At 42.4% G+C, this 16,779-nt stretch overlaps 1 protein-coding gene across 2 annotated transcripts in view; it reads left to right on the forward strand.

Annotated features, from left to right (window-relative positions):
• FKBP5 (FKBP prolyl isomerase 5) overlaps positions 1 to 16,779 on the forward strand; it is a 94,652-nt gene that overhangs the window by 49,107 nt on the left and 28,766 nt on the right. For both annotated transcript variants that reach the window (XM_053247500.1, XM_053247502.1), the window contains exons 6-8: positions 12,642 to 12,798; positions 14,035 to 14,125; positions 15,046 to 15,129. In XM_053247500.1, coding sequence (XP_053103475.1) covers positions 12,642 to 12,798; positions 14,035 to 14,125; positions 15,046 to 15,129 — 332 coding nt within the window. The remainder of the gene's footprint in view (positions 1 to 12,641; positions 12,799 to 14,034; positions 14,126 to 15,045; positions 15,130 to 16,779) is intronic.

Genomic DNA, 16,779 nt, shown 5'->3' on the forward strand with positions numbered 1-16,779 from the left:
TCTTTGGGAATACAGCCATGAGAGTCAATAAAAGTGGAAAGCGAGGCTAACACTGGAGCCCACCGCTCCATATTATTTTTTTTATAAGCTCTGGAGGAATGAGGTCTTCCCCAGGGGCTTTCCTCGCTCTGATTTGGAAAATTAGAGACTCAATCTCAGCCATAGAGACCGGTGACCACCTGGGCAAGTTCTCTACATCCGGTAGGAGGGGCCATCTACCGCAGTGGGGTCTTTATACAGCTTCTGAAACTGCATTTCCCAGATTAACAACGGGCCGCAACAGGCGCATGCGTGTCCCCAACTTCCCTTTTTGCCAGGCAACAACGGGGGCAGGGGCGGCAGGGAGAAATGCTGCCGCCCCAAAAACTTTGCTACAAAGTCAAGCGCCGGAGGGGGAAAAGCGGCGGGAGGGTTAAGTACTACCCCCCCGCCCTTAAAGCTACATACCGCCCCCCACCGGACCACTGGACCAGCCCCAATCCAGACCAGTTCGGAGGCCTCTACCATGGCCCCAGACCGGTCCAGTGCACATCCCTAACAGATTCTGTACAAGCTGTTAAATAAAGGAGAACCTGTTATTAGCAGGGGTTTCATGCCGGGGGGGGGGTGGATAACAAATCTGCGGATGATGGAACATTGGGGATTTGGGAATGGGGGGGGTTAGGTTCCTGGACTGCCGAAAATAGCTACTCCCACCAAGTGCCCTACCATGCCCCAAGGTCATTTCCAGCCAAGCCAACCCGCAGGTATGTGGGTTTATCCCCCCACCCTCCACGTATACTGAGGTTGGGTGCTAATTACCTGACTGCAGATTTGTGAATCTGTTAGTGCTGGACCTGCAATTAATGAGGTCCTCCTGTAGTAAAAACTCACAACTTTGATTGTTATCTGTTATGGCTTTTTTTTTTTTAGTAGCCTGATCTTAGCCACCTAAGGCACTCTGGGACTACTCCTCTCCCCTCTGCCCCTCCCCTCAGTGCAAAAGCAGTGCTTTTAGGTCCCATATTAAACTGCCTTTAAAAAAATCTTCAATACTTTAAAAATGTATCTACTTGAATTGGACCTAGCTCTCCTAGACAGTAATGGAAAGCCCAAGGCATAGTGTCAAGGAACAGCATGCATGGTGGGAGTTGGCCTCCATCATTTTGAAGTGAGAGCATCATGTCCACAGCATCCACTGGACCTGCCATTCACCAGTTACCTAGTCCTGTCTAGCACAGGAGAAATGGACCCTTCGTGCCTCACCTACCCTGTAGAGACAGTGACTGAAAACTCTTTGAACTACAGACAGATGTCGGTCCTGCAGTCACCTCTACACACTGGGGAAACTCACCTCCTCGTTGGCTGAGGACCTGTCAACCTGAGCCCTCGTGGCATATCTCTGATTGGTAGAAGGGGCTCACCACCCCCTTCCAGGTGCTTTGCCTAAGAATCTCTTTAAAAGTTGTGTTAAGTGTAAGGTTAACCTTTGCTAAGTGTCAGCTACTTTTCCATCTACCAGCTGAACCATTCTCCATCAAGACATATAAGTGCTTTGCTTTAGACTTCAGGTTGTGTTAAGAGTTAAATGACTTTTGCTTTATTTTCCCATTGATTACCTGCTCCCCTACCCACCTTGGTTCCTGTAGTGTAATAAAGTAATATTTTTCAAGAGAATGCTGTTTGTGTGGTGTTCAGAGACTCTGAAGTTGCAGCTTCCCATGAGCTGACTGCTTGGTTCAGCTACTTAAATGGAAACGTAACTCAAGGGGTAAACTAAGCCAGGCTCCTGCTCTGTGGAGACAGGGAGGATCCTCCAAAGGTTGGTTCACACCCAAATTTTAGTTCTCTCTGGAAGCAGAGAGTGATGGCAGTGGCTACCAGATACTGTACTGGAACAGGGGTGAGTGAGTTAGACTGCCCAACCTCTAGTGGATTTCTTTTACACATAGTTGAGTAGGTTAGCAAGCAAGATAGGGGTTCCCTAAATTCTTTTCTTTCCCCTTGGGCAGTTCATACTAGTCACTACCAGCCAATAAGTTCCACATGGAAAAAATGTAACGAACCAAACTTCCTTGGTAGGCTGCAGCCACCTTTCTAAACAGATTGCTCCTTTGTGTGCTGAGGAAGTATTATGGTTTATTATGCAACGAATAACTGACTTCAGATATAATTAACAAATTATTTGCTGTTATGGGAATAGCAAGTCTGTCACTAGCCTGATCCTGTGCATGTTTTCTTGGAAGTCTCACTGAATTAAATGGGGCTTACTTACAAGGAAGTATTCATAGGATTGCAGTCTTTATCTTTTGGATTAAGATTCCAAACCAGTGGGATTTACTTCTGAGTAGATATTGTTAGTATTAGGCTGAAAGTTAGTTGGCAGTTTGTGTTTTGTCCTTGTACTTGAAATTATTTTTAAATAGTGATTCGGATGTGTTCAATATAACTTTTTCTAGATTTGTCGATGGTTCAGAAACTCTTGTTAATTTAATGGTTTAGCATTTCTGTATTTCCTTCTATAGAACAGCTGCTTATGAGACTTATGGAAATTAAGCCTTCTGAAGCAGTCTTGAGAACACAAGAGAAGAGGCTTAGATGAATTTTGGAAATTCTTTTCAGTGGCACCAATAGCAGTGTCCCATCCACCCACCCCTCCCCCCTGCCCATAGGCGCCTAGTTTATACTCTTATTTTCAATATATGTTATACATTTCTGAAATCAGAAGCTTGGGGAGATAGGTGCTATGAAGAAGTGAAGTACATTGTACTATCACTTGTTGTGTCAGAAGTGAAAGTGTTTGGAATGAGAGGCTTTCATATTCCTTGTGAGCTATAATGCTGCAGAACTGTGCTGATGATTTAACATGAATAGAGCATGTTGGCAGAAAACCAGAAGAGTAGTTATAATTGTATTTTAAAGCCAGGCAGGTGGTAAAACCCCAGCAACCATGCCTTAGCTGATATCACTTCTGTCTGAGTTCTAGTAAAACCAAGTATTAACTCGAATGACTACAAAGATTCCTGACTTTACTGCTATAATTAGAATGGGAGAAAATATGCATATAGTAGAATAAGAGTCTCTGGACTGGATTTTTGTAGACCATGTTATTAGCTTGAATGATAGGGCATAATTCACATCTTTGCTTCCTAAAACAAAAGCTGCAGTTGAATATTTGCATTCCAAGTTAGATTATAGCCCCTCTGCTGCTTTAATCAGAGTACAAATTGCTGTCAGTGCACAGAGTTCATGTGCCAGCCACATTCAGAACACAGTGTTCTGTGCTCTTCAAAACAAAATCGCTCTAGGCACTGAGAGAACAATAAGTCAGCTCAGCAGCTGAAGTGATGTTCCCTTGCCTGACTGGGGTTTCTTACTGTGCAATCCAACTGTAACTCTATCCAAATGATCTGTTTTAGATAGCTCTTAAGTACACTTTGATCAAGTTGTGCAGTATTTTCCTATGTTATATTTACACTGTTCATGTGAGATAAAAACTTACTTTTAAGGGTTCAACAAATCATGATAGCTTATTGCCCCCTTGTGTAATGGTCTGTAACAGTTGTTGCCCTTTATCATTGACTTATTTGTTACAACAGTGCCTGTAGCGCAGCTGAGGTCCAGATCGTAGGAGCTGGGATCCTGGAATCCACAGGATTATTTTTTAGAAATAGGTAGAGGGGAACAGATAGTATCTGCACTAGTTCACTATTGGCTAGTTCTTGCTGAGATACTAAATCTTTGTCTGGGCTGTACCCCTTCATATCGTAGGTGAAGGCTTCATAGTACCAAAAAAAAAAAAAAAAAATCCCTGCATGTGGAAAATTAGAATGTCAGGAGAAAGCAAAAGTTGCAATGTCATAATTCGGAGGAAAAAGAGTGCCTCTGAATTATAGCTTTTGAAATAAATAATTTCCATTTTGTTCTACTGAACTAGGTAGCTGGATGTGAAGGGAATGTCTGGTAACCAACCCCAGCACTTATGAGGCCACTTCCAGCCTCAGAGGCAAGATGCCTCTATATGCCAGTTGCAGGGGTGCAATCTTTCGTCTTTAGGCTTCTCAGAGGCATCTGGTGGGCCACTGTCTGAAACAGGATGCTGGACTAGATAGGCCTTTGGCCTGATCCTGTATGGCTGTTCTTATGCTTCCCTTATATTTCATTTTAGATGGTGAGAACTTCCCTGTGGACTGGGAACCATCTTATCTATGTAAACTACTTTGATAACTTTTGTTAAAGCAGAATATAAATAGTAGTAGGAACAATAAGGGACACCTTATTAAAAAGATGGTTGCAAGCTACCCTAACAGATACCTCATTCATACAATTACTTTAATTAAACAGATCTTGCTCTTCTCTCAGTGAGGCTCCCTCACACACCAAGTGATGTACAGAGTACTTCCTCATAATGTGATCTCATGCTGTTGTGGACTGTGGAGTATTCCAGCCACATCAACAGAACTGATTGCATGGTCTTACTTACCCAATAGCTGCCCTCCCTTCTGGCAGGGGATTAGTTGAGGGGACCAAAGGCCTGTGTAACTGTCCCTGATGATATAGGTGGTATACTTACATGCACTTCTCCAGCAGTGTGGGGCCATGTTACTGGCAGGTGGTGGCTTACATGCTGTTGGGCACATGTGTGAAAGGGATCTGAAAGAAGATGACTTAGAAAAAGCAGAACTATGGGTTTGCCTTAGAGGAGTATGTACCTACTATCTTGAAATGTTGTTTTAGAATATTGTAAAACTACTTTATAATTACTACATGTGTGCTTATTTATTTGTGCGAATGTTTCAAGAGCTATATGTCTTCACTAGAGAACAAAGCAGAACTCTAGATATTCTCATACAAGGAAACAGTGAGGAATATACTTCTGTGTTTATGTGAATACTATATAATTGAAGCTCATCCTCCCCTATAACCACTACAGAAGTACCTAATCCTGCCATTGTTTATGTGATCAGTCTGTGATGGACAGTGGCTGTGAACTCCATTTCATTCTTCTGTTTCGTTACTCTCCACTGAGGTTCCTAGCATCCCATTTGGTTTCTGTTTCTGCATGGTGTCAAGATGGTGGTGGCAGTGCAAGCACTGGTCAAGTGATGGTTGTGGTTTTAAATGTACATAAGAAATTTGTTCTGAATTTTGTGTTTTTGTTTGGACATCAAATGGCTTAGATCTGAAAAGGTCATAGGTTAAAAATGAAGAGGAGAGATAAATGGCTGTCAGGGTTGAATCGATCATCAAAGTCTGTGTTTTGTGATTTGCTGTTTTCCAGAAGAGGACTGAGAAGGGTACATTTCCTGTAGCCGTGTGTGGTGACTAGCTGTATACTAGAGCAGGCCTGTCAAACCCCGCCACCCCGCCTGCGGACAGCTCCTTCCTCTGGCTCTTTAACCTTCCCTCCCTTCCTTCCTCCCTCTCCCTGCCTCCCTTCCTCATGCTGTGCTACACAGCTCCTTCCTTTCCCCTCCCACTGCAAAGTGCCAACGCACCAGCAACTTCTTTCCCCCCACTCTTCCACACACACATTGTGTCGCTTCTTCCTTCCCCCCTCCAGTGAAGCACTTTTGCCTTTGTGTCATGGATTGTTTGTCCTTGCATCCCTGGTTGGTAGTTCCAGTGGAAATTCCAGTTGGATGCTAGTCTAGGCGGAGTGAGAAGTATTAGCAAAGTGCTATTCCCATATATGTTTCAAACACCACTGGCGGCTTACAGAATATTCCATTTTTGTGTACAAAATGCCCTTATTTCGTAGTGCAGTTTACCAGAATTTCACTTTGTATGCTCTAAGTGAGAACAGAGTGCTGTAGTCTCATACCACTGAAAGCAGAGTGGTATAGCCTCATACCACAAGCCCTATCATCTGAGTTATGGTCTTCCTATCAGAGGTTTGTATACTGTGGTAGGTGTAAGTCTGAATCTTGCACTCCCATTGTGACACAGTGGGCAAGGTGGATGAAGCAGGAGGTGGGAGAGCAGTCGTCATTTGCTCTCCATTGATTTAATGGGTTGCTTTCTGACTTGCACGGCCTCTGTAGTAGGTGTAACTTTAGACCATGGGTAGAAATGCTGCATTCCTCTGTAGGATGTATAGGGTTTAGCATAAGTGTGTTTCTCCTGATTCCATCCTTCTCTCGACCCATGTTCTCCCTTTGTGGCAGCTGAGTTTCACTTTTGTAACTACTCTAGTGTAACTGAAAAATTTCTGGTGTATCTTAATATAGGCTGGTACAAGATGCATATAGCAAATCCTATGTTGCTTCAGGCCAAGGTGTGTGTGTGTGAGAGAGGGGGGGGGGAGAGATTGAGATCGAGTTTATTGGATTGCACCCTTAATTTCTCAACTGCCTTCATCTTCCTCATATTCCAAGTACAGTGTGAGCAATCTGTGGTTTAAAGGGCATAAAGACAAGCATATTTCTTTGCTCCTTTTTGAAATAATTCCAGAGATCCCAGACTGTCAGAAATGCTAACCTACCCATCCATATTGTAATTCAAGCTGCTCTTAAACTAGACAGTAATTAGGTATGTCATGATAATACTAGTAAAATCAGAAGGCTTTCCTGGCATTTGTGGAATTATCTTTCTTGTGGAGGGAAAGATTGTGTTAATTTGAAGCCTGCTGCAAACACTTGTTTGTTTGTTTGTTTCATCTAATTAATATACTTTGGCAGCTTTAAGATCCAGGGCAGAATAATACCTACAAGTTGTTTCTGGGGAATTTCTTTACTTTCACTTGTGTAATAGTTAGACATTTTCCACATAGGAAAAAACTCACCATGTTCACAGTCCTGTTTGGATGCAGCTTGAGTGCTTATTGCGTGGTGTAGTGGTTAGAGTTCTGGACTAGGAGCGGGAGACCTGAGTTCGAATCCCCATTCAGCCATGATACTAGCTGGGTGACTCTGGGCCAGTCACTTCTCTCTCAGCCTAAGCTACTTCACAGGGTTGTTGTGAGGAGAAACCCAAGTTTGTAGTTCACCGCTCTGGGCTCCTTGGAGGAAGAGCGGGATATAAATGTAAAAAATAAAAATAATTAGTTGACATCTGGAAGATGCTTCATGCAGTGATGCTTTAAGCTTCCTTCACGTCTTATTCAAGAACATTGTTTTAAAAGTCCTGTAACATTCCTACCACTGACCTCTGAACCTACTTATAAGGTAATAATGCAAGTGCCCATTTGCACTTGGTTCATGTTTGTTTGAAGCTCCTGCCTGGGCACTCAATCTGATTCCATAAATAGATCTTTTGTCCTGCAACTGACAAAATAACATACATTTTTTTTCAATTCTCAGAAAACATAGTTCCAGTTCATATAGATGGCCACTTCCATGTGACCACTTCCAGTTGTGTACAGGGCCACTTCTGGGACTATGGACTGGCTGACATAGTATGGACGTGCCATTTATACAAACAGCACCTCCATATAGTGTATCCACAACCCTCCCTGTTCCTGCCATTGTGGCAGCATTTCATCAGACTACTGCATTTGCAGATAAACTTCCTTCACAAGGTTCTGATTAATAGAATGTGCCTTTATGTGATCCTGACCAGAGTGTGAGTCAGACAGCAGCCAACTGGGGATGATTGTATGGAAATGGTCCAATGTATGAATTAAACTTATACCCTTTGGGGTGTGGTTTTTTTACCCCTGAATATGCTTTCTGAGCAGTTACAAGAAGATCCTATGGTTCTCTGGTTGGTTGGTTGGTTGGTTGGTTGGTTGGTTGGTTGGTTTTAAACAAAACAAAATTAATTTCCAGAACCAAAAAAGATGTCTTGGAAGAATTACTATATCCCTACCCCCACCCCAAAGGTTACAGACTCCATGGAGGCAGTAGAATTCCTGAGCTGTGTTCAGGGAAAACAGCTTGCCCCTTAGCAAAATGAAGAGGGCAGCAGCAAGGGAAAATAGGCAGCAGTTATTGAACTTGGTTAGGTTTCAACTCAAGTGGCAGTATAACAGCCCTTTAAAGTTTCCCCACACAGGGTATTCTGAACCTCTCTTGTGCTACTTATCCCATGTGTAACGTTTTGTTAATGCAGATTTTGTTAATTCAGATTAGAAAATGTTATAACCTTCATCCCATGTTGATTTTTTGCAATCAAGTGGCAGACCAATTTTTAAGCTTCATGTGTGAAGGTACCTTAGCTCTTTTGTTTATATAAGTTGTTTTTATACATAGCTTATCTTAAATTTAATTTAGAACAAAAAGCATCATTACAAACTTTTAAAAGAATATTTATTGACTACATTGTCTACTGTATGTATGAACATATAAAGCTGCCTTCTGCTGAGCCAGACTATTGGTCCAGTACTGACTGGCAGCAGCACTCCAGGGTTTTCAACAGGAGTCCTTCCCAGCTTCGCCTAGAGATGCCAAGGATTGAACTTGGGACCTTTTGCATGTAAAGCATAATAGAGCTCGAAAAGACCCCTGTCTACCCTTGAGCTACAACATACATGTTGCTGTTCATATTGGCACTGAGTTATTTCCTCTTCTGAAGTATTTAATAGTTCTGGAGGGGGAAAATGGGATCTGTTATCACTTCATAGTTTATAATGTGTGTTTATAAGTCGGTCTGTTCAAATTTTACGTTGGTCAGTGGCAGCTGGTGGTTCCTGGGTTGGGGGGCACGTGGCACTAGGCAGGGCAGGCAATGGGTGGCGCCACAGGTAGTGAAAGGTGGAGCCAGCTGTGGGCAGCTGCGTAGGTACAGCCAAGACAAGGCAGGTGCCTTAGCAATAACTGGCAAAGTTCAGATTTGATCCCTAACAAGCGAGATCAAAATACACACACACACACCCCTCTCAATCGTTCATCAACAGCAGTACAGAGTAATATGAAAAACATCAGTTGCTTTATAGTACTTAACAGGACTACAGTAGTGTGTAGATTTGTTTCTAAAATGGCAGGATCAAACACAAGCATACACACACACACTAAAAGAACTGTACAAGACACAAGTAAAGCACAGACTAGCTACTAAACGGTGCTTCTGTAGAGAGTAAGTGCATTCTGAAGTCACCAGGGCAGCTCCGTCTGCCTGATTTTAAAAAGAATACTAATGATGATAATAAAGAAAGAACTGAGTCAGAGTGGTACAGTGGTGAATGTGCTGGACTAGACTGGGAAAATCCCCATTCAGCCATGAAACTCACTGCATGACTCTGGTACAGTCACTTATCTTTCAGCATAACCTTCCTCATAGGGCTGTTGGGAGAATAAATGTAGCCATGTGCACCATTCTGGGCTTCTTGGAGGAAGCACAGGCTATACCTGTACAAGTAAATCAATATAAGCCACAAGTAAAGCAGAGACCAGCTACAAAAGTGGAGAACAAACACATTCTGAAGTTACAAGGGCAGCTCTGCCTGCCTATTTCAAAAATGCACGCATAAATAATAGAAAAATAACAAGGTTTTTAATGATGTTTGCTGCAGCTATGAACCATCTCCTGTTACTTAGAGGACACCATGGGAAGCAAAGATGCATGAAGACACCCTCTCCCTACTCCATACCTGCTGAGCAGCTGGGTGCCACACTCTATCCACCTTGGGTGCCCACCATTTAGCCTAGGTGTCCATCCTAGCAAGCAACTTAAAAAAAAAAAAGAGATCGCTTCCTTAATCCTTGCGCAATTAACCATAATCCCCAGGGGACATATTGTTATAGACACTAGTCACAATCCAGAGAAAAATCTGGTTAGCTCTCTGCATAGCAAATTTATTTTTGAAATTATTTTCCTTCCAACAGAATCCATTCCTTCTCTACATACACCACACCCAGAAATTCACGTATCGGTCCTAAAAGAACTTTCTGGCTTCTCTTGCCAGTTTCTAAATCTAATTAATTCAGTCTTACAGTTTGCTGTTTCTTCCAATGTTTTGTGAGATGTCATTTTGGGAATGGGCCATAATGCTTTGCATACAGATCAGACTGCAAGAGCAAGGGAGAGAAAGCAGAGAGCAATCCTCACCTACAAACAAACACAAAGAAGCTAGTAAAAGCTCAAATTTACCAACCCTCAGCCAGCCTACCTACATGCTCTCTAACCAAAATGATGATTGGATTCTTCTGAATAGTGTTTTATATCTGCTTCCCTCCTACACACAAGGAAATTTTAAGTAGATTTAACTAAAGGTTTGCTTAGCAACAACTCCATTTTCTCCTTCCTTTTCCCTCCCTTCTCTTCTTGACTCCTCCCCCACACTCTCTACAGGATCCCCCTTGGGATAAATTTCCAAACAAACAAACTGCAAAAGATTACTGAATAGAATAAAAGTAGCTAAAAGAAAGACTTCCTCACACTCTGGGCACTCAGATTGACTCTTCAGGCAGCCAATCAGCATGATGCCTTCTGATTGGTGCTCAGGGTGTCTTAAGCTCTGCCCACCTTCAGAAAACAAAGGAAAACCTTCTAATTGGCTCCTGCCTCATTAATATTCAAATTTGAACAACTCTGTGTGCTCCTATTGGTGTTCACAAAATGCTGGTTCCTTCGCCTGTGTACACACTGGGGCCAGGGTGCAGGCAGGAAAGAGGCACAGATAGGGAGGCAGACAGAGAAATGGCTACAGAAGACAGAGGAAGGAAAATGGCTGAGAAATATCTTCAGGTGGGCACCACCCACTGTGCCCTCAGGTAAGAGCCACCACTGATGGTCACGAACCTTATGTCCTTATGCTAGCTACTATTTTGTCACTTTCCGCCATTACCACCCCCATCAGCCATATGGGGACCACTCTGAAAATATATGCAGAGTGTTTTGAGTGCTGAAAAAGCACTATGTACAGTACATGCAAACTAGTATAAGGAAGTCTAAGCTGAACTATTATGACGCACCATTTTCTCGACATATGTGCAAACATAGGAGATTGTATCCATCTATAAGTAACTTATCTATAACCTACAGCCTATATCCTTAATTTTTAAGAGAACCCTGACCTTATTAAGGACTCTGGAATAGTTTCATGAAACCGCTCTATAAGTGAGGGAACATGTACAGAAAAACAAATTTCATTGACATTTTCCCATTAAATAATAACTTCACATTTAATTGACTTTGGAATGGGGGTAGTAGCCTCAAGTCCCAGCAACTGGTGTTGGATAGCAGTTTAGTGGGATGTTTATCTGACTATACCTTTTAAATTACTTGTGTATCTGATGTATTTATATAAGTTGTATTTTTGTCTAGCTCAAAAACTGTTCTTGCACGCTGTGGGCAAATGCAGCTATAGCAACAAGTGGACACTCTGTAACAATCTATTAAATATGTGAAAAACAGAAGCATGTAACAGACTTCTTAGTACCATAAGAAGTCACTGGGAAAAACCCAGTGGTTAAGGAAGCAGTACACATCATCATCAATATGAAATTTACATGTCAACATGTAAAGACAGTGGGTGACATCCAGCGCAGCATTAGAAGGGCGAAGCAGCAGCTATGCCCTCGGCAGCTCCAAACTTGGCTAAAGGTTTGTTGAACAGTAGGATGTACACAGGGAGAGGGGGAGTGATTGCCACTAGGGATATGCACAAAACAGATTTTGCGTTCTGTTTTGAGCTCGAAACAAAATCCAAAACAGCCAAAATGTTTCATCAAAACAGCAGTCAAACCAGCTGTTTTGATAAAACAATTCAAAACATTTTAAGTGTTTCAGCCATAGGGAACAATGGGGAGACTTTATATAGCCGATTGTTCCTTTTGGGTAACTCCTAGGAACACCGAAGTGGGTTGTGTGGTAGGGCATGATGGGTGCTACCTACCACCCAACCCATAAAAGGAATGGGCAAGCAGGTGACTTTAAACATGTTTATCCTTTTCCCCCCCCATAACCCATAGGATCCTAGGCATTGATGTTATAGACAGATGATCAGTAGGATCCCTCATGTGGCTCTGTTAATCCTGGTAATAGCTCTAGTGGTAGGAATATTACTGTAATCTCATTGTTTGTCTTTCCACGGCATTTTGGCTCAGACACAAACAAGAATTTTAAAGGCTTACAACCTGATAGTATATTAATCCATAGCAGTTGTGTTCCAAGCAGTGGCTTGTTCTACAGCATTTATGGCAACATGCTATGACTGGCAAGGAAGGCAATCTGTCTGATTCTGACCAAATCCTTCCCCCAGCCTTTGGCTGTTGCCTGAGCTCTCCATGACAGCAAGGGCCCTTTGGGTGCTGCACAGAGGGAATTTTTCCCTTTTCAGTGTTGTAAAGGTGCCTTGGCATGCTGTAGTAATTACTCCATGACTGTTTCAACAATTGTGGTCCAAAACTACCAGCTGTGCATTTACTTGCATCGGCTCTGCTGCACTATCCTAAGAGCTGCCATGTCCATGCAGTGGTTCAAGAGACTGGGTCATTGTATGACTAAACTAATTTCTCCATCTTTGTAGAGAGTCTGTACTTTTTCTAAGTTTTGAAAACTCTTAGGCTTTTTGAAATTATAATTGGGCTTATCTCTTAACTCTGTTTTAGATTTTTAGAGATTTGGAGGCTGTTTGACTTACTAGACTTATTTGGAGACTAGCCTCCATTCCATTTCAGGTTGTTATGGTACAAGAATGCTAGTGAAAATGCATTTTGGTCATACAACTCTTTAATGTCTACAAACATTTTGGCATAATTTCTCTTTCTCCCTCTATACAGTCCATCTGAAAGGATTTTGTGATGGCAAATTGTTTGATAACAGAGATGTAGCATTCACTGTTGGAGAAGGAGAAGACCATGACATTCCCATTGGAATTGACAAAGCTCTGGAGAAGATGCAAAGAGGAGAACAGTGTATCCTGCATATTGGAGCACAGTAAGAGATGTGGGAGTCTATAAATTCAAATGTGTGAAAGCTGATTGTGCATGTGAGCCATTTTTATTCCTGCCTTAATACAGCTCTTGCAATTGTGAACCACTAGAGCCTTTGGAGTCAGGCGGTGTATAAATAAAATAAAATAAAAAATATAATATAATCTAAAACCAAAACTATGTGTTATGGCTAGCTGCTGATAAGAGTTTCACATGTGTCTTCTGTTGTAAAGTAATTTCTTAAAATAATAATTAAAAAAAGAATAGCATAATCCTAATTTGGTACATATAAATTGGTGAGAATGGGCAACCATTTCAGACATTTTCATCAATTGACACTCTTTAGACTTTTATATATCTGTTTAGTGTTGGAGTGTCTAAAAAAAAAAATCCCATTAAAGAAAACAAATGCACAATCCATTGAAGGGAGTATTAGAGCTCAGTAGGATGCAGGGTATACAATCGCATCTGATTTGATCATAAAGGAATACTCCTGGGCCCAATATAGTATATAATATGCGTCTTATTGTTGGAGATGAACTTCCAGTGCATCGACTTTTTGCACCAACTGTCCTAATGACCACTAGGGGCATTGGGAGTAGAGACTGTGAGTAAGGGTCATATCTTATATCTTATAAGGGTCATAATAACATCTCTCTCTCTCTCTCTCTCTCTCTCTCTCTCTCTCTCTCTCTCCTTACCTATCCACTATGTAGTCCTTTAGATTAGATATAGGTCTTTCCTGTCTAAGTGTATTTAACCAATCAATGTTTAGTGTTTAGTCACACAAGGATCTCCATGTGTTTTCTCTAAATAGCTGCAATATCCAAACCATCCTCTGCTACCCTGTTTTCCCGAAAGTAAGACCTACCCCGAAAGTAAGACCTAGCAGTAATTTCTGATGTACCGCTAATTGCCCTAGTGCATTTTTTGGGACTAAAATTAATATAAGACACTGTCTTATTTTCAGGGAAACATGGTACCTACTCTGTAACTGGAGTGTGTGCTCATTCCTTAGTGCTCTGCTGTTTTACCTATTGTGGGTAAAAATCAACAACCTCTAACACTTATCACAGATGAGTTACTGGGCCACTGGTTTCCTAGGCAACATCTGTTTTGTCTCTAGGGCCTGATGTGTAGCTAGCCAGTTACCTCCGTGTGAGCATGAATATTCAGAATACTAAATGAAGTAAGTGCTTCATCCTATGCCACTTCTGTTTATTTCCATGCTTTGTTTCAGATATGGGTTTGGTGCAGCAGGGAAGCTTAAATTTGGCATAATGCCAAATGCTGAACTTTTGTATGAAGTTACATTGAAAAGCTTTGAAAAGGTGAGAATGGCATTTCTTCCAGTAGTAAGTACACATGTATGCACTTGACATTTTATCCATGGGCTGTCTTCTGCAATGAAAACATTGAAGTTCCCAAACCCACCTCCCTGGCATGTTTGTGACAAAGCTTGGTAAAGCAGATACGTCAACTAAGATCACAGTGTTCTTGTGTGTTAGTTTGTTTTGTTGTTTTGGGTGGGGTCCAAGACTTGTTCCTAGACTTGTTCCTTTTGTACTCCTATTTTTTTCTGCACTGCAGACAAAAAAGTTCATGTCCTGCCAAACCGTACTGAAAGGAGGGCAGGGCAGAATTGCTGAACAGACTGTGCCCTCTTCGGGGTGCTAGTGAATGTGCCCATCTCTGTACAGTACAGTGAAGGAACAAGATGTACATAAGGTGGAGTTGTGCTGCTGATCTCTGTGCTGGGGAACGTTTGTAGGAGGAAGTCTTTTGTGATTTGGTTCTTCTGCACTCTTTCTCACTTCCGAGATTCCTAGAGACTTCTTACCTTTTCCATGACTTTCTCACCCTGTCGTACTTCCTGAGGACTGTGTTCTCAAGGAAGTTAAGCAGAACTGTAACAGATTGTAGTGGGGATATTCCCAAGTTTAATTTCAGTGGCTTGAGGTTTGGGTTATAGCACTTTACTCCAGATTTTACTCTTCCTTGATTTCTAAAGTCATATGTAGTTTAAGAGTGCGTTTATGAACAGTAATGCCCTGTACTCACACATCCCACTGTTACAGTGAAAAAAGCCACTGTTCATTGACCTTGGAGACAATAGGTTCAAATAATGCCAATGTGCCTGCTGATAATTGCAGGATTCTATAAAATTATCATGTTTCCAGAAAGCTGCAGTGACTGTTAGCAATAAATAGGCAATAATACAGAAAATAATGCTATGAATGTTTCCCTGCAGGCCAAAGAATCCTGGGAGATGGACACCAAAGAGAAACTCGAACAGGCTGCCATTGTCAAAGAGAAAGGAACTGTGTACTTCAAGGTCTGTGTCATAATATCAAGAAATAAGAAATAAACCATTCTGATAAATGGTTTGTGTTTAATTGCTGATGGTGGGCTTTTCAGAGGCACAGTGCTTCTCAAGCAAGCCTAATGGTGCTCATTTCTCCTCTTCTCTCTATCCCTTTTTTATATGGAGTTTTTAACTTGGAGTCACCTATAAGCTGAAATGGGGCTAGGGGCAAAGGTGGCCCCAGGTACAGTGAAGGTTAGATTGAATGATTTCTGAATGAAGGGTGGTTCATTCACCCTTTCTTAAGAAGGGTGGTGCTCTGACAAAATGAAGCAGTATATGGTACCTGATAGTTCTGTTTTCTGGTCTTCCCTCATTGCCTGACTTACACACTTGTCACTCCCATTGATATTCTAGTCTAGCCACTCTGAAACTCCTCCTCCTTCTCCTTGTTGTTCTAACATTGTTGGTTATTCACACTGTACTTGTATGTTTCAGAAGCAAATGTAAAATATCATTCTCTGATGCTTGGAGCCGAGGACATCTCTCATTGGGTTATCGTGTCCACATGCTCCCAGGCAGGACTAATCAAAATTAGTTACTAGGCTTAAGAGCCCCGGACGGATAACCCCGCCCAGTTCTTTTAGTCCTGCAGTTGCTCCTAGGCAAAGATCATTCGTATTGCTCTTGCAAATCTTGTCTCTTTCTTACTACTTTGTGGTATTTCTCATTGTACTTGGACTTTTACTCTATTCCTTACTTAGTTTTTACTTAGTTTTAAAACAAACAAATAACTTTTTAAAAAAACACACACTTTCTTTCCCGCTCTTTTTGCTATCCTCCTCAACTGTCGTTTCTCTGTTTCCCTGCACAATGAAGCGTCGCCAGGCTATTAGATGCATTTTAGTGCCCAGGGGAGGAAAATGGAGGGCTTCCCGTTCACCTCTCGAGTGCCGGGCTCGCCCCCCATATTGCCACCATTAGCGGCGGCGCCATTAACAGCTGCACGGGAGGAGGAGGATTTGCTGAGGGACGCCATATTGGGTCCCTCAAGTGCTATGGGCATGAGCGCTGGATCGGACCCATCCCGTGCTCACCCGCACAATGTGAACTGCGGCGAGAGCAAGGGGAGATGCAAGCCTGGATGGTGCTGGCCAGACCTCAGTCTCGTTCCCACCCATTCCAGAGCTCAGAGAGCCGAGCCGTACTGCTTCTGCCGCCGCGCCCTCTAGTGGCTCTGCAACGGCTCCTGCAAATGGCGGCTCGACAATTTCAGCGGGAATCCTGGGAGCCGCCGCTCTTCCAAGCCACGTTTCTTCCACGGACCATCAGGGAGCTTAAGGCTTTTATCGTACAAGACGGCATTCTTAATAGCTGTTACATCTGCAAGAAGAATCTCTGAATTGCATGCTCTGTCGGCTCATAAAAATGTATGCATTTTCTCTGCTGACTCCATGCGTCTCATTCCTAGCCCGTTCATCAGGCCAAAGGTGTCCTCAGCATTCCACCACTCACAAGATGTCATACTTCCATCGTTCTGTCCTAAGCCAACTCATCCAACAGAATGGAAATGGCATAAACTAGATGTACGCAGATGTTTGAAGAGATACCTGAGACGCACGGAGAGTTTCAGGAAGACGGAGAGTCTATTTGTTTGTTTTTTACCAGCTTCCATGGGAA

The sequence above is a fragment of the Hemicordylus capensis genome, chromosome 4 (genome assembly GCF_027244095.1).
Source record: "Hemicordylus capensis ecotype Gifberg chromosome 4, rHemCap1.1.pri, whole genome shotgun sequence".
Taxonomy (NCBI): Eukaryota; Metazoa; Chordata; class Lepidosauria; order Squamata; family Cordylidae; genus Hemicordylus; species Hemicordylus capensis.